Source organism: Syzygium oleosum, unplaced genomic scaffold (assembly GCF_021117445.2).
Source record: "Syzygium oleosum isolate NSW1041296 unplaced genomic scaffold, Sole_v2.1 Sole_v2.25, whole genome shotgun sequence".
Classification (NCBI taxonomy): Eukaryota; Viridiplantae; Streptophyta; class Magnoliopsida; order Myrtales; family Myrtaceae; genus Syzygium; species Syzygium oleosum.
In genome coordinates this window covers 2,527,270-2,540,450 of record NW_026607509.1, presented here as the reverse complement: position 1 = coordinate 2,540,450, position 13,181 = coordinate 2,527,270, and the positions used below count along the sequence as shown (strand labels likewise).

Here is a 13,181-nt window from a genome sequence, read left to right as displayed (position 1 = left end):
TCTTGCCCTGCTCACGATCGCTTTTAAGTGCAGTTTCACATGGGGTAATGGAGACTTTACCTTAATGGCTGGGTTTTGAGACTTCCTGCCGTCAGGAATGAGAGACAGAAGTGACGGAACAGGAGGCATCCGAGCCGCGTTTTAAACTCTTGAAATGGACTCAAAACTTGCTCAAATCTCCAACCCCAACTTTTGTGTGAACTCTTTATGTACACCAAAGATGAATAGGACTAATCATGTCATTGATTTTCTTTGTTTAGCTAAATCTAACTTCTGTTGCCAGACCAAGCGGGCTAAATCATGCTTTCCTTCCCTGTTTAACCCATAAAAAACAGTTCGGAAGTTGACGCTACTCGGGACAATCTTATCACCCAACATCTCTGATATGAGCCCCAATGCTTCTTCAGACCTACCAATTCTACACAGACAATTCATGAACATCGAGTAAGTCCTAAAATCAGGCGAAGGCCCTTCTGATTTCATTTGGTTGAAAACACTCCAAGCATCGCCAACCTTTCCCGCGCCCACGTAACCCCGGATGAGCGCAGAATAAGTAACAATGGTCGGTTCGCAGCCCTCGCGTTTCATCGTCTCGAGGACTTCCTCGGCCTTTTCGATCTCCTTCTCCTTGAGATAATGCACTGCCAACGATGTATAAACATGAACACTAGGAGACACTCCCGCCTGCTTCATTTCGTCCACTTTAGACAATGCCGCCTCCAAATTCCCCTTTCTGAGTAGCCCGTGGACGATGCTCCCATAGACATACTTATTCAGCATCTCCCGCTCTGCTCCGGCATTGTTCAGCAATTTCTGTGCTTCTTCCAAGTTACCCGCTCGGCAAAGCGCTCTAATGTACAGAGAGTAACTCAGTGCTGTCGAAAAACCAACTTCGCGCAGGAAATTCACACATTTCCTAGCGTCCGACAACTTGTCGCTTTCACATAAGCAACCTAGATAGATTTCAACGAATTCCTTATCCGGGACGTACTTGGATTTCATCATCTGCCTGAACAACTTCACGGCCTCATCCACCTTTCTACCTTTTCTCCCGCAGAGAGAGATGATCAAGTACTTGTAAGTACTTCCGCTCGGCTCACAACCACTCGCCTTCATCTCCTCAAAGATCCCCAGAGCGATATCTGTCAGGCCTGTCCTTCCATACTGCATGATCATGATGGTCCATGTGTGCGGTGTTATCGAGCAACCCTTCCTTCTCATTTCGTAAAAGAGGCTCCTCATGCGCTCGAAGTCTTTAGCGCCTCCGGCGATCTTCATGGCCATGTTGTACGTCTCCAAGCTATGACCGTAACCATCTCGCTTCCCCACCCAGTCAAAGAAGCGCAAAGCTGCGCCGCTGCGGCACTTGCATCTGCGAATGACCTCAACCACAAGTTCACTAGTGAAGCTCACATTGCACTTCTCCAAAGCTTCTCGAGTCGAATCCCAATCTTCGGGCCGTAACAGTAACACACAAACTTCCTCAACATCTGCTTCGCTGTAAACCGGGGAAGTCGACTCCAACGGATCAGCAATCCCCACTTCTTGGTCCGGCCGGCGAACATTAGACATCGACGCGAGATCGAGACCCTCTCTGTCGGATGTGGCAAAACCCCGGGTTTTCATTAAACTAGCTCTGCATCCTAAGGATGTTGTTGGGGTTCGGGCTCCACGAATAGAACCACCGCACAAGCCGTTCGAACAACATCTCCGACCAGGGCTTACATTGTCGTGGTCCGAACTCAAAGAACACCCGAGCGAACCACCGACGCGAGCCAGACAAGTAGGAACGCCCAAATCAGAGGAAACGCACCTAGAGCACTGCCTACGAACAGCAATCATACCCGAAAGTTCCCACGAGATTCCCCCAAATTGGAATTCCTAACCTCAGCGGAATCGCGACGACGGCGTGAAGGGCTGAAGCTACGAGGCCAATGTGAGGAGACAAGGAGGCCCTTTTCGATTCGGGACAGCTTCGGAATCCATGGAAGTGAGCGAAGAAGAGCTTGCTGTTGAGGTCGCGAGCTCGGAGAAGAAAGCTTCGGCCGTGGATGCACGACCCGCCATCGAATTGGGGGATTTGGGGATTCTAGGGTTCTTCTGTTCAGTCTTCCCAGAATCCCAGCCGCTCAGTTGAGTGACCGACCGTCACTTTAGCGGTAAAATTCAACGTTTAAGTCACTTTTTACTTCCCTATCAAGTCGCTTCCCTAATTAAGTGATGAAGTACCGAATTTAACTTTTATTAAGAGATCCATTAGCCCTTCGGCAAATGGTGATTGAGTGACAAGATTGAAAGAATTTGGAAAAATGACACGAATGATCTTTGAATTGTAACTCAATGTGTAATGCGATCCTTGAACTTTGAATTTGTTCATTATGATCCATGAACTTTAATCCAATATACAATGTGATTCTTGAATTTTTAATTAGTTCAATGTAATCCTTGAATTATATAAAAATGTTTAATGCTATCCCTGATCTTGAATTAATGAAAAAACGATATTGAACATTTTCATATGATTTAATGATTGAATTATTGATTGCATTTCTTATGTCAAATGATTGTGCGATTCGACCAAACAATTTGAATTCCTTCCTTCTTTTATAAATAATATTGTGCTCCGATGAATCCTTAGAAGTCTTCTATTCAGAGAACTAATTTTAGGCACGAAAATTTTTCGACAGTCCGAATCGAAAATGCATATATCTATCTCTAATTTAATCAACACGTACGATAATATATCATTAGATCACGAGTTCATTTCATTTCGATATAAATGGTTCACTTTAATGGAGTGGACTTGACTTTTCCTTATCTTATCGGCAGGTGTGTCCTTGATAATAGCCACTGAAAAAAGGAAAGAGAAAAGCTATAAATTGCCCAAAATTTGAATTCGTAAGTTAAACCAATTTTCGACCGACCGGTTCTCTAGCAGACCGAGCGTGTAATCTTCCGGGCACACATATGGAATGCAATTGAGTTCACTACAGTTTCCAATGTTCATTTGTCAAATTCAATTGCACGCTAGAACTAACTTAAGCGAGGTCTGTTGTCAATTTGCATTTCTATTTTCTAATCCCACCCCCCACCCTCCCCCCCTTATCTTCCCATGACTTTCCAACACCTTTTAAAACTTCAACGAACATTCTTCAATTGGTCCTCCTCCCCCACACACAACCTTTCCTTCTCCCCTCCGTCGTCTTCGAGATGATGTGATGTGAAATCTGTTTACTTTCGGCGACGGAGCCGGTTTCGCCCCCACCTTCCACTGTCCCTGTCGCGTCGACGGCGCCTTTAGTGGGTGTGATTAGGACCATTATTGGATTAAAAGGCACTCGCCTCCGGATGGTGAAACATAACATCAGCCCGACACATCTGGCCAATCGAGATTAGTGCAGTAAACCTCGGGGATTAAGCCTCGTTGGTCGCACGTTCTTGCTTGGCGAGCGTTTAGCGAGTGGTGGTGTCCCATGATGTCTTTTCTTGTTATTTTAAAGAATTCCCACGATGTCGTTTACCGAGTGCTGCTTCTCCACTTTTGCCTTCCTTTGACCAAATCACGTTCGGGCCCAAAAATGGTTGATAGAAACAGTCCTCGATTTGCATTTCGGGACAAAATTCGCCCTAAAGTCGGGTCGACAAAAAGATCGGCGTTTCGCACACGGGCCACGTGATCTTCTTTTACGGATGCTCCCCCCGGAAATTTTCTTCCGGGCAGCCCCGGTTCGTCTCCGGCGAAATTGCGATGACGGGTCTCGGGAGTTGACTCGCTATCGCGTTCTACGAAAGTCAAACGAGTCGTTTTATGTGGATTGGAGTTGGGAGGAGTTGACTCGCTATCGCGTTCTACGAAAGTCAAACGAGTCGTTTTATGTGGATTGGAGTTGGGAGATTTCACGAGAAGAATGCAGCCATGAGATAAGGTCAAGGAGGAAAAGTAAGGATGAGGTGGCGGGCGGCGGTAATCTATTCTGACGGCTAGGAGGGGGTCGTTCCCACTGTAAGGACGGTGGGAGCGTCCGCACAGTAGCGGCAGCAACTTGGGAGATCTCTTTGACTTTGACCCGGTGGCTGATGGCTGAGGGTCAGGGGCGAGCGACGACGTCAAATTGAGAGCCTCGCTTTGGACCCTTGCCCCATCCGTCCGGCCAACCACCATCGAGTCTGTCTCTGTATTCCAAGGACCGTCTCATGATGACTTATACAGAGACACGTGGCGCTTGGCGATTGGAAAAGACAGTTCGGTCGAAACAAACGGAGCTTGAGAGACCGGTTCCGAACCAACTCGCGAGGAATCCGTCTTTTACGATGTGTTGGACTTGGACCGCGGCGAGTGGCTGGTCTGTCTAACAACCCTTCAAGGGTCTGTAGGGGCTCGGTGCAAGGAATCAAGAGGATAGGAACTTCCAAGTCAGGAGATCGATGTCATTCAGAAGTTCGGAATCAAATTCATTGGTCTGCCATCATCAGAAGTTTCCTTCGAATTAAGAATATTAACGCAGATGAAGACAACTTTCTAAATAATGTATGTATCTGACCAAAAAGAAAAGAAAAATGTATGTATGTACATATTACATTGGATATACGTGAGTATTTGAAAAGTCCAACATGCACCTAAAAGAGTATCGAAATATCGCACATCGCTTGGTAATTGAGATTTACATACTCTTTTATATTCTTATAGTCTCCCTTCACTTATCAGATTATGAGTCTCAACACCGCTCTTATGCGTACAAAGGGCAGGCGAAATTTGACTGATGGAGTGGATTCGCACTCGAAAGATAGATTCTCGATATGTAAAGAGATACCACATGAATATATAAAGATATTATATCGTCCGCGAAATCAAAGAGGGGAGAAATCTCCCGAGGGACGAAATTGCAACAAAAAAAAAGAAGAAAAACTCCAATTAAAGGAATAAATTCGGAGTGAATCTGAAATCCGCCGGCACGGGCCGGCGGTATCCAAAGCGCGCCAACTTCTCGGCGTCTCGCCGGTCCAAGGCAAACACGGTACAATGCGAACGAACGCAGAGACCCATCCAAATGCCCCGGCCGGGGAAATCTCAGCCGTCCAACGTCCCGGCGGGGGCCCACTGAATCCGCGATTCCGGAATTTCCACGGCAGCGATGCGATCAACGTTAAAGGGAAAAAACAAATATGACAACGACGTCGAACGCGTCTTCGCCCTTTTGAAGCATTCCAACGGAAAAACCTGTAACCTCTCTCTCTCTCTCTCTTGGCACTTTCCTTGGGATTTCCTCAAGTTCCCACCTTTCGCGTGTGAAATGGCGACGAAGGGAAGCGAGCAGGAAAATCAACGCCCCACGCGGGAACGTCCAGCCCTCCCCCAAAACCCTACCACCCTTCCTCCTCCTCATCATCATCATCATCATCATCGACCCATCATCGATGGAGCTATAAAGCCGAGGCCGAGTCCCACCCTCCCTTCTTCAGTCGTCCATTTCTTTAATCCCTCGAGCTCGACCCCATCTGCTGAACATTTCGTGTCTATCTCTCTCTCTCTCTCCCCTTCTCCACTTGTTTAGAGTCTCTCTGAACCCGTCAATCTCAGTAGCTCGGCGGGTTTCCTCGAAGCTTCGCAGCTCGTGGAATTCTTCGCGGTGCCTTTTTTGGAATTTCTTGGTGGCGGCAGAGACCACGTTCCTTTCTTCTGTAGGATTTGCTGATCGGCTGTGTTGTATAAAGGGACTGCCCCGGTTGATCGCTGCGGGATGTACTTATCCTGGAGGAATCGTTATTTTTGAAGATTTGGACCGCCCTTTTTCTTTCTCCGTTCGAGTTTCGTCTACGAATAGAGCATGTCGTTTTCCGTCACAACTGGGATCTGCGAGAGTTGAAATTGCCGCGTCGTTTCCGAGGTAGCTCGCTGTACTATGCGCATTGCTTGTTGTGGCTGCAAGCCGAGGTTGTTACTGGGTACCCGCATTGGCTTCGGTCGAGCTGGTCCTCTGGTCTGGTCGATGAAAGCCACCTGTTGCGGGAGTTCTTATATATGCGTTGCCGGTTCAATGACCGTTTGATAGGGGAATGGGCCTGAGGTGGTGTGCAGACAATTTTGCAGCGCAAAGTCGGGAGTATATTGCGGTTAGTCATTGATACTTATCAGCTGTTGTTATAGATGGGAAATAATTGCGTCGGTTCGAGAGTTTCTAGAGATGGTTTCTTTCAGTCCATCTCGAACTCGGTGTTTTGGTATCGATCGAGCGATAATATGGATGGTCATGGAGGGACTACCGATCGATCGACGTCCGTCAGTAAGGACAGAGAAGCTCCTCTGTCTGTTCAGGATAAGCCCCCGATGCGCGTTGTAATAGTGAAGGAGGAGCCGAAAGTGGAGCAGGTCGCGAAGCAAAAGGAAGATACTAAAGCAACGGGACAAGCGACATGCGTTGTAGAGATCAAAGTGCCGCAGCCCTCGAGACAAAAGGAGGATGTCAAACCAGCAGCGCCGGCACGACCCAAGAAATCTCTCCATGTGAAGAGGCCTTCGAGCACGGGGCTCATGGCAAATTCTGTGTTACGAACAAAAACCGGTCGCTTGAAGGAGTACTACAGTTTGGGGCGGAAGCTTGGACACGGTCAGTTTGGCACTACATTCCTTTGCAGGGAGAAGGCAACTGGTCAAGAGTACGCTTGCAAATCCATCGCGAAGAGGAAATTGTTGACAAAGGACGATGTCGAGGACGTGAGACGGGAAATACAGATAATGCATCACTTGGCGGGGCATCCTAATGTGATATCCATCAAAGGGGCATATGAAGATTCCGTGGCAGTTCATGTGGTCATGGAATTGTGTGCAGGAGGTGAGCTCTTCGACAGGATAGTAAAGAGGGGGCATTACACTGAAAGGAAAGCAGCTCAACTTGCCAGGACTATAGTCGGTGTTGTGGAAGCTTGCCATTCCCTTGGGGTCATGCATCGAGATCTTAAGCCCGAGAATTTTCTATTCGTTAATGAACAGGAGGATTCGCCCCTCAAGACGATAGACTTCGGATTGTCAATCTTCTTCAAGCCAGGTATGCTGCACAAAAATTGATGGACTTCTCATGATGTGTTTTGATAATTTTGAGTTCAGCCTTCTGACGTCACTTTCCATCTCCTTCTAATATATGATTCCGTTTAATAATCTGATTTTAGTTTTGGACAAGATTTGCTCCCTTTTACTGCAAACAAACAAAACGGCCTCAGTGTTTTTTGCATTAGCTCATTCAAGTCATCACGATCAGATATTTGAGCAAATATAATATGATTGCAAGTCCTTGGTGAAAAAATTAGTTCCTTGAATCTTCTGAATCTGAACGTTGCCACATCAGGTGAATGATCTGACGACTAGACAGCATGGTCGTGCAAAAAACTGCAGACTTGATGTTTTTTGATTTATCTGTTTTCACATGCACAAAAGTTGCAGGCAGAACATTTTCAATTTTTTCATCTTACTTCTTTTGTCACATGGAAGTCTTATCATCATGCATAAAATCTTTGAAGTTCGATTCTGATTTTCTCCGTGTACTTGTCCTTACATGGAAGGCTAATCATAATTGGTAGACTCTTTGAAATTAATTTTCCTGCCCAACAACTTGTGTTAGCACTAATAAAGTGATGTGTCTTATCTAGTCTCTTGCATCATTATGAGTAAACTCTCAGTGATTAATTCTTCTCGACACTGCAGGGGAGACTTTTACCGATGTAGTAGGAAGCCCATATTATGTTGCACCTGAAGTTCTGCGGAAGAATTATGGTCCAGAAGCAGATGTATGGAGCGCCGGTGTGATCCTCTACATTCTCCTAAGTGGTGTTCCTCCATTTTGGGGCGGTAAGGAGTTTGTCTTGTGCATTTTTATGTATAGACTTTCTAGAGGAGATCGATACTGAGAATTCATTTTGGCCGCTGTTCTTTCTTTCCAATTTGGTCCAGAAACTGAGCAGGAGATATTTGAAGAGGTTTTGCATGGTGATCTTGACTTCTCATCAGATCCTTGGCCTAACATATCTGAAAGTGCTAAAGATCTAGTCAGAAGAATGCTTGTCAGGAATCCTAAAAAGCGGATAACTGCTCATCAAGTCCTTTGTAAGTATGATAACCCAATTTGCAGATTCCATAATGTACATACTCGGGAACGCTACAGTCATTTTGTAACTTATGAGAAAAGTAGAAAATGGTCAAACAAGATAAGCCGGGGCCTTTTTAGATTTCTACCTGTAGTGTAGACAAAAGCCTCTTCTCTCCTGTCATAAAAGGTGTTATTTTTTTTTTCGTTTTTTGCTTCTTTTATAGCAGTTATTGTGGGGTTGCATAGGCCATTTGTAACCTCTTAGTAGGAGAAATTTGAGCTGGAGGTTGAGAGGATATTGATCTAAGGTAACCTTAAGCTCATAAATGGCCGGTGAGTTGAGTTGAGCTTGCATTCTACCTTGGAACTACCTGAAACTGGTGTCTTTCTGAAAATTATTATTATATATTAGTTCAAGATGTCCAATATGGTCAAGAGAGAACCATACAAACAGTCTGGATGAGCATTAGTTTTAAAATACGCTGCTGCAAGGCCGGTAATTTTTTTGCAAAACCATTAGAAGTTCACTAGCTCATAGGATGACTAGCAGTGTCTTGAGTAGTTTTCAGAAAACCTGAAGGAGTGTGTTTTCTCCTGGAAATAAGTCGAGATGAAAACTAATCCAAATTTATGGAGGCTTAGTGCCAGTATCGAGAAGTTTGAAGAGGAGCTGGTGGGACTCGAATATTTGTTTTGCTTGGAAGTATATGAAATTCTGGAATAGTATCGGAAGTCTAAATGCACTTCTGTATTTATGCAGGTCACCCTTGGGTTCAAGTTGATGGGGTAGCTCCAGACAAGCCTCTTGATTCTGCAGTCTTAACTCGCTTGAAACAGTTCTCCGCCATGAACAAATTCAAGAAGATGGCCCTTAGAGTAAGTTTATGCAGCTTTGGCATTCTGGCGAAGCATATCAGTGTCGACCTTATGCTCATTATAAACTCATGTAGTCCATATAAGAGTTTTTGGTAGATCTTCATCATTCATACTTACATCTCATCGACTTTAATGTGGAAAAGAACTGATACTTTAATTTCGCAGGTAATCTTTGTTTCTTCCTTTCTAACTGTAAACTCGTACGTGTAGATCATAGCAGAGAGCCTTTCTGAAGAAGAAATTGCCGGGTTGAAAGAAATGTTCAAGATGATTGACACGGACAACAGTGGTCAAATTACTTTTGAAGAACTTAAAGCTGGACTTAAAAAATTCGGCGCAAACCTTAATGAGTCCGAGATGCTAAATCTCATGAAGGCTGTAAGTATCACGTAACGCAGGCATACTGGCGTTTAGACACATTGTCAAAGCTAAATCACGTCTTTTTTTTATTCATTTTGACTTTTGTTTCTGTATTTCATTCATGGGATTGATTGATTTCTCGCCCACAGGCCGATATCGACAATAGCGGCACCATTGACTACGGGGAATTTGTTGCTGCTACTTTGCATCTGAACAAAGTGCAGAAGGAAGACCATCTATTTGCTGCATTCTCATACTTCGATAGAGACGGAAGTGGCTATATCACTCAAGATGAGCTTCAACAAGCCTGTGAGGAATTCGGCATAGAGGATGTCCGCTTGGAGGAGATGATCCAAGAAGTTGATCAGGACAATGTAAGCCTGGTCTTTTTTCTTTCAAAAGAAATTACTCTAGTCTCTTCTAACAGTGCATAGACATGAAAGTCTCCAGTATCAATGCACGGACATGAAATTGAAACTAAAAATTTCAAGACAGAGACCAGGTTAAGAACATAAGTTAATCACCCATTACCCATGAATAAACATGTTTTGCGTAGAGAAAACGGGTATATTTAAGAAGATATGAAATCTCTGACTGTGTGATGACTATTTAAGAAGTTTGTGTTTGCCACTGCCTTCTAATGTCATCTGATTTCACAGACCCAATCAGAACCCTGCAACGTAAGATGGAACTTTAATTGATGAAACAAAAGTAATTTGTATCACTTTCTAACTGCATGAGTATACCATTTTGCGACTTAAAAGTTAAAACAACACGATCACAAGGATTGGCCAGAGGCGTCGATGTCCTAATCAGCAGTTGTCTGACTACTCCTCCTTTCAGAAAATTGGAATTTTCTTTTCAGTTTGAACACGGTTCATGCAGTGAACATGTGCTTAAATCAAGATGTTGTTTACAGTTGAAGGCATCTGATTATGTTACAATCCTTTGCCACAGGACGGTCGTATTGACTACAACGAGTTCGTGGCGATGATGCAAAAGGGAGACGCCGATCTTGGGACAAAGGGTCTAAAGAGCAGGAGTTTCGGAATCGGTTATAGAGAAGCACTGCCCGTCTGTTAACACGGGGAAAGTCCCCTGCACGAACTGTGTCCATCAGGCAGATGGACCGGGGTCCATTGCCATCAACAGTTGCGATTCATCCGGTCCACGGTGGTCCTGGTGCGAACAAGTACTTCACGTTGACACACGAGCGAGGCTACCCAGTTTCTTCTCCCGCTTTATAGTTTATTTTCCCACAGAGAAGGTTACTTGTATAGAAGTGGCAAGAAAGTTCAACGCCAGCACGCGCCGGTAAATAGTAGAAAAAATCCTTGATTTTTCCTTGGTGATGTTCTTAGCTGATCTCCTGATACATAGTCGAAACGAGGCCCTTTTTGGCAGACCGCACGAAATCATAGTATGTAACATGTGCAGGAAGGTAAAAAAGACAGATGAGACACTGCCCATTTGAGTAACGGGGCCCATGCTACGACCGTTGCATGTGGAATTCATAGTACATACACAGTTTCTGTACTGAAGTTTCGACACAGACCTTGACAAATTTTCTACCCAGAAACATGTAGAAAAACCAAATTTTCAACGTGCGTGAATGATTCGCAAAAGAAGAAACAACAGAATGCACTTGTAAAACCATTGCTTTAACTTAACCAGTGCACGATCAATTTTCTGATCAATTATAAACTCAACTTCACCAATGATTCACGTGGGATGTGCTAAGAAGTTTCAGTAGGACTTTATTAACACGACATGGTAAGCATCCGATGGTCATTCGCACGAACCTCTAACATCTTGCATTTCGTCCCTGGTACTCTAGAAAATATTGCCGTAGTCGAAAGGAAAAAGTGTGTAATAATGTGATCTAGAACATAAGAGTCATTTGTGAAAAATTCAATGTATGTCTCATTTGGAATTTGGGATTGGTGCACCTCCACCTCCTGAATTATGGACGAGTCGATTCTTTTTTTGCTTTTGAAAATGACATTTGGTTTCTAGTCCTTTTAGAAATTAGATTTTCTCTCTTCCGGCCGCATGTGACACGGGCATAGAATGCCCGATGCCAACTGAGGAAGGGGTTTGAAAGAGCCTTCGGATGACTTGGCAATAGCAATCAGCTTCATGTGCACTGTCTTACTCAGTTAATGCCATGGAATCCTATGAGCACATCCAGAAAAATGCTGTCCTGTTTTCTAATACGCGATAGCGATCCCGGTGTGGGGGCAACAACATGATGGGGTCATGGCCTTGTAGAGACGGGGCACACTAATCGCGAAATTATCGTGATTGAAATTCAACATAGAGCTTGCATACATCCTTAGCACGAGCACTCCGAGAAAAATGCATCTTGTTTTCCAATACACGATAGCGATCCCGGTGTGGGGCAACAACATGATGGGTGGCCTTGTAGGGACGGGGCACACTAGCTTCGACATGGGCCGATCTTAAGGATCGCGAAATTACCATGATGGAAATTTAACACACAACTCACACATGTCCTTGACACGAGACTTCGTTCAGCCTCGCATACATCCTGAATCAACTCGAGGGTCTATTTCTTTTTCGTCGGATCAACAAACATCAATCAAGACAAGAGTATTGGATAGGAACTTCGTAATTTCAGGTCACGAGCACATTGCATTCTTCCTAACTGATCCAAATAGGGAAAAAAAATGTAGTGTAGGAAACAGAACTCGAAGCGATGCGTTACTCTTCTTTTCCCCTCTGTCACGCAGAAGTAACGCCGAAGTGACATGGTCACAGCAATTCTCTCCAAGCACATAAACTATGTGACTCGGTCATACTCAAGTCTTCAATGAATTGACCCCGAGGAGCGGTTTTGTGATCATGATGGATATCTAGATGTATTTACTAATCGATCAATCGATTGTGTTTGTAATGACCCGCACTTCATTTCACAGATGTTATTCAAGTCGTCAATGATTGAAGATTGTCTTTCGCTTGGAGAAACTTAGTGTTCTGCTGGCTGATGGCTACACCCCATTCCTACTTATTCATCCAAGCACTGAAGCTTTGGTTAGGTCTCTCTTACTAATTGAGGATAAGCACTACTCCACTCAAAGAACGCTTTCTTTTTCCCTTTTTTCTCGTTCTTTTCTAATCAAGAAGGTCGAAAATTGAGCATTCGAGCTGCTGAATTATCAAATTCATGTGACGAGACACCTTATAGAGAGATGTCAATTTCATTGGGTTTGTGAATTATCAAGCCGGCCGTACCATGTTCATCAATTATCGGTCTTCTTAGGTCGCTGCAAGCCAATCCTTGGTCATTGATGAGAGGTTCCGATTGCTACTCATCAAGCCCGTGTCTCGCGACAACCTTCGGGTCGCGATCGTGGGTTGCCAATGATCGATCGTGGGTTGCCGTCGATTTTGATCAAGTAGACCTACGTTTTACATCGGCCAATCCTCAACCTCACCAGATAATCCCAGTGGCCTCGCACCGGTCTTAGGCCACTGTCAATCGATCTTAAGTCACCTCTCGTGTCGGTCCTAAGTGATATCTCCTTGTTCCCGTTCATATATGCCAACTATATGATAATTGTCATCTTGCAAATTATTTTTCGTAAGAAGGTTGTTTGAAGAATATATTTTGCAACCGCAAGATAATTCTCTTGGAGCACCAGCCAACCTTACCTCCATTTCCAATTGAACTTACTATTAGCCTTCTATAGTGGGGGAAAAGTGTCAAAAAATCCTAGGTGCCAATTCAATCATAAACCTTTTGCATTGGTGCCAATTTAGTTTTAAACCTTTTTTTATGCCAATTCAGTGCTAAACCTTTTGCATTGGTATCAATTCAATCCTAAACCTTTTGTCTTTGTGCCA

The 13,181-nt window shown here is 44.4% G+C and overlaps 2 protein-coding genes across 2 annotated transcripts; one reads left to right on the top strand and one right to left on the bottom strand.

The window, feature by feature from the left end:
* Positions 1-221: 221 nt before the first annotated feature.
* LOC115671371 (putative pentatricopeptide repeat-containing protein At5g06400, mitochondrial) lies at positions 222-2,143 on the bottom strand. The gene has a single exon (XM_030592909.2). It carries the CDS (start codon positions 1,840-1,842, stop codon positions 235-237), a length of 1,608 nt encoding a protein of 535 aa, XP_030448769.1. The 5' UTR covers positions 1,843-2,143; the 3' UTR covers positions 222-234.
* Positions 2,144-5,494: 3,351 nt separating this feature from the next.
* On the top strand, positions 5,495-10,658 carry LOC115671369 (calcium-dependent protein kinase 1-like). Its single transcript, XM_030592908.2, has 7 exons — positions 5,495-7,043; positions 7,697-7,840; positions 7,943-8,095; positions 8,839-8,954; positions 9,165-9,332; positions 9,464-9,688; positions 10,272-10,658. The coding sequence occupies exons 1-7, from the start codon at positions 6,146-6,148 to the stop codon at positions 10,395-10,397; spliced, it is 1,830 nt and encodes a 609-aa protein (XP_030448768.1). The 5' UTR covers positions 5,495-6,145; the 3' UTR covers positions 10,398-10,658.
* Positions 10,659-13,181: the final 2,523 nt, after the last annotated feature.